At 56.7% G+C, this 8,130-nt stretch overlaps 1 protein-coding gene across 1 annotated transcript; it reads right to left on the bottom strand.

Annotated features, from left to right (window-relative positions):
• Nucleotides 6,278-7,403, bottom strand: LOC8067743 (senescence-specific cysteine protease SAG39). Its single transcript, XM_002446087.2, has 2 exons — nt 6,977-7,403; nt 6,278-6,864 (listed from the first exon to the last, which is right to left on the bottom strand). Exons 1-2 carry the CDS (start codon nt 7,401-7,403, stop codon nt 6,278-6,280), a joined length of 1,014 nt encoding a protein of 337 aa, XP_002446132.2.

The raw sequence follows: 8,130 nt of genomic DNA, 5'->3' as shown, positions 1-8,130 counted from the left end.
GTCTTGGAGATGTCGGTGACGAAGCCATGGGACACCACCTCCATGTCGTAGGAGAAGCCCGAGCAGACAACCGCCATCGCCCGCTTCACCCCGATGTGGAGGGCGTCCCGCACCCGATCTCGTAGCATCGCGCCTATGTAGCACAACTGGTCGACCAGGGCGTCGCCTCGAGCGTCCTCCCTCGACTCATCCATAGGCTCGACCTCCCAAGAGGTCGAGAGATCACTTATCGCCGTCCGTACTCGACGGTTCAAAGCAACCTCCGCCTCGAGCTGAGCCTTGGCGTTGCGAGCCTCGGCTTGGGCGGCCAGGAGCTCGTCCTTGAGCCCTGTAAAAGCCAATACAAAGAGACCTTAGGAAAAACTAAGCACACCTCGGAAAAAGAAATCTGATAGAGGAAACATACCGCGTACGGTCTCCTCGAGGGCCGTGTTCTCGCCAACCAGCCTGGTGTTGGCCCCCTCGATCTCTTTGTTGGAGCGTGCCAGCTCGGTGTTGGCAACGCGGAGATCCTCGATCGCCTTGCCAGCCTGAGCAATGGCCCCACTCTTCTCCAGCAATTCTCCCTTCAGACGCTCGACGTCGTTAGAGAGACTGCGGGATCGAGCCCGCTCCGCCTCGAGATCTTCGAGGGCCTTCTTCTTGGCTTCCTCCGCGGCGCCCCTGGCGACCTCGCCGTTCACATGCTCCACCTTCATCTTTCGGAAGGACTCTCGGAGAGAGTCCAGGTCGGATTTAAGGAGGCCCTTCTCCTTGTCCAGATCCGCGATAACGCTCTTGTAGGACAGGGCCTCCTCCCGGGCTCTGGACGCGGCCTCCTCGACCGTAAGAGCCCGCTCCCGTAGCTGCATCGTCTCCTCCTCCGCCTTCTTCGAGGCTTCTCGGGCCTCGGCCAAGGCAGCCTCCCTCGCCTTCTTCTCCTCCTCGAGTGCTATGAGATCCTTATAAGCTTTAAGGAGCTTTTCCTGCGACTCGAGGAGTTGATCCTTGAGGAGGGGAAGCTGCTCCCAGCCGCCTCTCGTGGCGTGTATGAAACTGGACTTGATGCGGGAGGTCTCTTTCATGTCCTGCGAACCAAGGGTTGAATGGTTAGAACACGAAAACCAAAAGGCACCACAAGGATTGAAGTTCGAAAAGCACTTACGAAATAAGCCGGGCCGAGCCCGTTGTTGATAACGTCTGAGAGGAGCCCCACCACATGCTTCATCCAAAGGCGGAGCTCCTCGACGTGCTCCCACTTCTCTGCCTCCTTCCGATCGTCCAGAAAGATGTTAGGCTCGGACGGGTCGTGGGAGGCCCGGATGCGGATCCGATCGGGGCACCAGTGCTCCATCTCCCGGTCGGCCCGTGCCTTGACACCGCGGATGAGATTCTCGACGGTCTCGAGGGAGCCCCCATGGCGCAGGAACAGGTCGACGAGGCATGGGAACCGCCCGTCGTCGTCCACCGTCTTCCAGGTACCGTCCTTGGTCCCCGACGTCCCGATTTCATCCTCCTTGGAGGGAAAGCGGTCCTCCCATGCCCGACGCTCCCGGAGGAACCCTGGGGCGATCCCGTCCATGCCGTAGATCGTCCGCTTGATCTCGGACTCAGGGTCGGTGGGGGTGCGCATCATGCAGGCGAGCGCCACCACTCCATCCGCACGCCCCGGCTCTGCCCGGATCGCGGCGGGTGCCCCCGGGAGGAGCCACGCTGGGGTCGGGGGGCCGTACACCGGCAAATCCTCTTCTTGTTCGCCGGGCCCTTGCGGCTCCGGCGGTACTGGCTGGGCCGGACCTTGGGGCGGGGGCTCGAGCAGCCCCTCCTCTTGGCCCCCCTGCTCCTGCTGTTGCTGTTCCTCCTGCTGCTGTTGCTGTTGCTGCGCCTCAGATTCCTGCGGCTACCGCGCCGCCTCGCGCTCCCGTTGTTCATCCTCCTCCCTTTTCTTCTTCTGCTCCTCGAGGCTGCGGAGGCCGGCGGGCCAGGGAGTCGATCCCGCGACGTTGGGGGTCGACGCTTCCTCTTCCATAGGGCGAGCGCCCCCAGACGCTTCGTTACCATCGGACGTATCGCTGATGGTGATGGGTTCCCCCTCGACCCCCAGTCGAGGGGGCTCGGGGGCTCCCTCTGACGCTTGCGTCTGGGGCGCCTCATCACGAGTCGGCGGAGACGGAGTAGGCGCGGGACGAGACAGAGCCCTCTCGACGCCGGCTGGAGGTTGGGAACTGGAGGAGCCTACAAAACAAAGGGTAAAAAGGTCAGACGTTATAATAACCGACACAGGAACATCGCAACGCCCAGAAATAAACTACGAACCTGGTTCCTTGGAGGCGGCACCCGTTCTGAGCTTCTTTGCCATGGACGGTTGGGCCTGCTCAAGGGTCCGCTTCAGCCTGAGAAAAGGTTGGCATATGAGGAAAGGTGGAAGAATGGGAAGACAAAAACCGCAACATCAAAAAGGCTTACCCCACAGGGAGAACGGCTCGCCTTCCGCCACCCCGACCAGTGGGCCTCGAGCCACCCCGCGTCGGGGCTCCAGGCCCCTCGAGGGCAGGCACTGGCTTAGGCGCGTCGGTCCCCGCCTGGCGGGCGCCGGGACTGGCGCTCCTACGGCCGGCATCTCCTTTCTCAGAGGCCGCGGCGCGACCACGAGTTAGTGGCCCCGACGCCTGGGGCCTAGCCAGACTGCTCTCCCTGGGCACCGGGGGAGGGCGCGGTGCGTCTTGGCCCGCCTTGGGCGCGGGAGGGGTGTCGGCCCGGGGGCGACGAGATCCGCTCGGACCCTCCTCTGGCGCCTCCGTCCGGGGGGCGTCGACGTCACCTCGAGGCGGGCCCTCGAGAATCCGATCGAGGCGCGACGCCATCCCCTCGGAGTCATCGCTGTCCTCGTCATCATCGTCATCATCGTTAGGGGATTCCTCCTCAGGCTCCCCCCTCTGCCTGGATTTGGCTCGACGCGCCTCTAATGCTTGGCGGTCGAGGTTTTTCTTCTTCTCCCCCTTCTTTGCAGAGTCCTTCGCAGACTTTAGCTTTTCGGCAGATTGGCGCCGTTTGTCACGATCGACCTCGTCCTCCTTTACCGGAGGCCTCGAGGACCGGACATCAATCCGACCCTGCCAAAACTAAGGTAGACTTAGAAAAAAGAGAGGGGAGAAAGGAAACCCAGAATCGAGGCTGCGCGCAAGAAGAAGGCGTACCAGATCGATTGAGCCTACGTCAGGTCTCATGGGGAAGCCGTTAACATGCTCCGGCTGAAAATCACCGGCAATTGCAGCCCTGACTCGGGCCGCGACTTCGTCGTCCGCCGGAGCCTCGTTGGACATCCGACACGCCTCAAGGTCCCGGGATGAGACACCAGGGCCCATCTCGTCCATCCTCAACGGTCGAGACATCAAAGGGAGAACTCTCCGGTGATGGACGGCCGAGAGGACGAGAGCGGCGGTCAAACCCTCCTGGCGAAGCTTCTTCAGGGCGTCGAGGAGGGGGTCGAGCCGAGATTGATGAGCTTGGACGACGCCGTATGTCCAATCCGCTGGACGCTCCATGATCAGACGGCCCGAGTAGGGAGGCTGGAGGTTGTCATCGTTCCGCAGATAAAACCACTGGGAGTCCCAGCCGGCGTGGTTGGTCGATAACCCTACCGGGATGTACTCCCGCGGCCTGTCCGTCTTCCCCGTCTTCTGCACCAGATTGAGGCATCCCGCCCGCACGGGCTTCCTTACGCCCGTGGTTTCGGTGGGGGCATGGAAAAGCTCGCCCCTGTAGAGGTGGAGCCACAGCTCCCAGTGCGGCATCATCCCCAAGTAGCCCTCACATACGGCGGCGAAGACCGCCGCTACGGTGATGGCATTCGGAGAGAAGTGCTGGAGCTCCACCCCATAATGGAAGCAGAGGGCCCGCATGAAGCGGCTCGGGGGCGCGCCCAGACCGTGGCGGTGGAACTTGGCGAACGACACCACGTAGCCCTCGGGCGGCTGAGGCCTCCTGTGACTCGCTGGCGGCGCGATCCACTCTGGCGACGATAGCGAGGTACGGCGGCGCAGCAGTCCCTCTTTCTCAAGCTCTAACAACCGGCGCTCCGTCATCGACGACGGGCGCCAGTCGTCGGCGGCGACGAGTCTTACAGGCATCTCGGCTGGAGGGACAGTAGATTGACTACAGCTCGAGGAAGCGTGTGCGCGTGAGACGGCGAGAAAGCAAAGGCAACGAGAGAATAAAAGCGAGAAGGCGGAAGGGAGAGGAACGGCGGCGACGCCACGACGTATTTATAGGCAGCAGTCCGCCAACGGACAGATCCGAGAAATAAGGTAACTCCCTCCCATAAATGCGCCGTCTAACAGTCCTTTCTCTCCACACAGGCCGGACGCTCCGAATTCCACGCCGATACAGTGCCGCAACGTCACTTACCTAAAAAGGTGCGCCCAACGGGCAGAAAGACGAACCGGCACGACAGTTTCCTTACTTTGTAAGCCAAGGTATGCGCCCAGGATAGTCTCGAGAGGTCGATGGCTGGCCCGTCGAAAGGGTTCGACAGCCGATCTCGAGCACCAAGAGTCAGGGATCCCCAGCGAGCGGTCGAAAATCGAGGCCCGCCTCGAGGGCTCGCTGGCGATGTCGAAGGTAGGGTCGAGACAGTCGAGAGGAATCCCCCCGAAGGGAGGCATCGAGCCGCTGGACTCTATCGAATGAAACCGGTATCCCCGACCACGTCGACCCCGCTTTATGAGGACGCCTCTGGGCTACAGCTGACCCCCTCGAAAGGGGCACAGGTTCTCACTTGGACTACCCGCTAGGAACTCAATCTGGGGTGGAAGACGCTCGCTCTATCGAGAGTACGTCGAAACCTCCACGCAAGGCGAAGCCGAACAGAACCTTCCACCACGGGTGTTGACAGCGTTTCTGCAATTTTGGCAAAATAACCCTTGAAGGAGTTGAATACTCCCTCGAGGGCTCGGGGGCTACCCCCGCGGGGTCGCTCGCGCGCCCCCGTGGAAGCTCGACCGTAAAAACGAAAGTCTCCACTCGAGCGCCAGCGCTCGAATGAAGACTCGGGGGCTACTGTCGAGGGTATCAACAAGGGGTACCCTCACCAATGCGTATAACCAGGCCATCCGTACGCACGCGCGGCCATCGACGGTCGCAGCCTCGAAGACGGAAATGCCATCGAGCGAATCGGTCAGGGCTCGAGCGACCACTGCCGTCGAATGCGGAAGCGGGCTCGAGCGAACCGAGAGGCATCGAGCGCAAGGACACTGTCCGCCGCCTGACGCGCGCACGAGAGCCAGGGCATTTAATGCACCTGACGCTTCCCCACCTAACACACGGGTCACGGGAGGCTTCTGTCCCATCGTTCTTTTTGCAGCCTTCCCACTGAACGATCAAGGGCGTGTCAGGCCGCAGGGAACAAGGATGGAACGTCTAATCGGGACCCCCTCGAGACCTCCAAGGTCAGCGCTCCAGATATCAGCACATTACACGGCGTCCGACCCTCGACCGAACAGGGTCCCTTCCTAGGGGCAAGCTGGGCGTCGACTGACAACACCACAGCTACCCCGCCGGATCCGCCGCATACCGTACCAGCATGCGACCTCAGAACCAGCGCGAGGCGGCGGGCAGGGCCGAACGCAGGAGCACGCGTAATCATCACCGGGCTATCAAGATGGGACGGCTCGAGGCCATGCCGTACGGAAGCCTCGAGTAGGTCAGCGCTCCATGCGGCTATCGACCCCTACTCTAACATCTACGCATGTACCCTGGGTCTCTCCTTGGAGCTATAAAAGGAGAGACTCAGGAATAGAACGGGCATGAGGACACAAGACCATACTCATACGTAGTAGAGCTCCACACTCCATTCCACGCTTGTATTCGCCCCTGTACAAGCACTTAGGTGCAAGATAATATAAACTCTCTCCCCCCGCTGGACGTAGGGCTTTCTCTTGCCCGAACCAGGATAAATCTCTGTGTCTTCTTGCATCACCATCCGGGAAAGGGAGCACGCATACAAATTTACTCGTTGGTGTGACCCCCCAGGGAAAAAACACCGACAGATCTGGACATTTTGATCACAATGTTTGACTATTTAACAACACTCCAGACTTTATAGAACTCTGTACGGAGCTTTAATGTATTATTTCAAACGTTAAGGATAATTACAAAGTTAACAAACATATATAATAAAAGTTACATGTGTATGATTGCAATACATAAAGAACAAACTATATGAGAGTGTAGAAGGCACATATATAATTATTCAAATACAAGCTGATGACGTTTTCAGAAGTATACTCTTGGTTTTTTCCTACTCAGTAGGATAGGAAGGCTTCATGGCAAGGCCACACATTCCACGTTTGTCTGTAATGTCCTTCTCCATTCTTAGAAATCCCTTCTCTCCCCATGTGGTTCCCCATGAATTTTTTAGAATCCAATACTTTGTGCCATCACTCTCCATGCCATATCCAATGGCAGCGATCCCATGATCCAGCTCAGTGCCGCAGGAGCCGGTCATCACACCACCAGAATACAACATAAAAGTCCTGTCACTCGCATCAACAGCAACAGATACGGGTTGATTGGCCACGGCCTTCATGAGTGCAGCCTCGTTGTTAACCGGAACGTCCTCGTGACCTTTGATGGTTGCGGCACTCTTTGATCCGCCCTTGCACTTGCCGTCTACTGCCTTGTATGGGTAGTTGGACTCCGTGGCGAGGCCTCCATTTTTTATGACAAACTCAAAGGCACTGTCCATCCAGCCACCCTCGCAACCCTCGTCCATGCTGTGGGTGTCACAGTCCACTAGTTCTTGCTCAGAGAGCGAGATGAGGTTGCCGGTGCTCAGCTTCACAATGCCCTCCATGGCAGCTACAGCCGAGAATGCCCAGCAGCAACCTGCAATTATTTTTTTGTGTCATTGTACAAGTCATCAAAAGAGCTTAATCACCATGTATATATCATCACGGAAATAATTAATTGTTTCAAGTATGATCACAATTGTACGTACCACATTGGCCTTGGTTCTTGATAGGTGTGACAGCTCCCTTGGTCCTCCAATCCACAGCTGTCGGAAGTGCGCTGACACTCAAGTTCTCATACTTGAATCCAGTTGTTGGAACCTTTTCTGCTGTTGGTTTGAAACCTTTGTTTGCTTTGAACTCTTCAGTGGTCAAGTCAGCAAACTGGTTGACACCAAGCCAGAACTTGTTGTTCTTATTGGTATTGAATGACTCGACGAATGCCACATTATCCTTGAACACCTGAAAACGCCGCGCCTTCTCAGCCGCATCTTTGTAGACACGGCCATACTCAACCATCCAATTCTCGTGCCTTTCGACCATGGCCGCATCGCTCAGCTCACGAGCAGCTAGGACAGAACTGCATAAGCTGGCACAACCAAGGATGGCAAGGAGGAAAGCCTTGGAGGTGACCATGATCTACTCTGCTGCTGTGTTTCTTTTCTTACTGGTTGCTGTGGTTTTGTGTACTCCCTTTTCTGTGGATGTGTGGAAATGAGGAGGCGGGGGCATGTCTTTATATAGACCCGGCCTCCTAATGCCGTAAGTCAGTGAAGGTGTGGTCTTTTTTATTGCAGTTAGTATATACACGAGCTGCAGCGTGCTGGTCAAGTTAGTTACTCATTGTATAATCTTGTTCTTGCAGAATAAATGTATGGTATCTTCTGAGAGTGACCCACAGTCAGCTAGAAATAGGAAAGTAATCCTAGAATGCTGTGTGGAATTGACGAGATGGATTCAGGCATGTAGCCTTGACGTTAAGTGAAGAATTAATACTCATGCCATAGAATCTGGCGTCGCTACATACAAGGACCGCAAATCACACGCATGCGTGTACATTATTATAACAAGGAGAACTGACCACACAGTAATCAACGGTGTCGCCTACAAAATCAATATTTGTTTGCCTTGTATCCACGTTTAATAATTATTATAAAACTAGCTAGTGTAGCCGCCAGCCAGCTGAAGCAGCCAATCACATGCATAGAAATATTTTGCCTTAGTGATCAATTTATGTTATTTAAAATATGTACAGGAAAACATTTTGTTCAGCATCTTGCAACAAAGCTAATCCAGAAATTACCTCAAAAGCACTCCAGCCTAGATATGTAACATGATCACTGTTTTCTTATTTGCACATAGC

The sequence above is a fragment of the Sorghum bicolor genome, chromosome 6, assembly GCF_000003195.3.
Source record: "Sorghum bicolor cultivar BTx623 chromosome 6, Sorghum_bicolor_NCBIv3, whole genome shotgun sequence".
NCBI classification, from domain to species: domain Eukaryota; kingdom Viridiplantae; phylum Streptophyta; class Magnoliopsida; order Poales; family Poaceae; genus Sorghum; species Sorghum bicolor.
The sequence above is the reverse complement of the archived record's forward strand: the minus strand, read 5'-3'. Positions and strand labels throughout refer to the sequence as shown.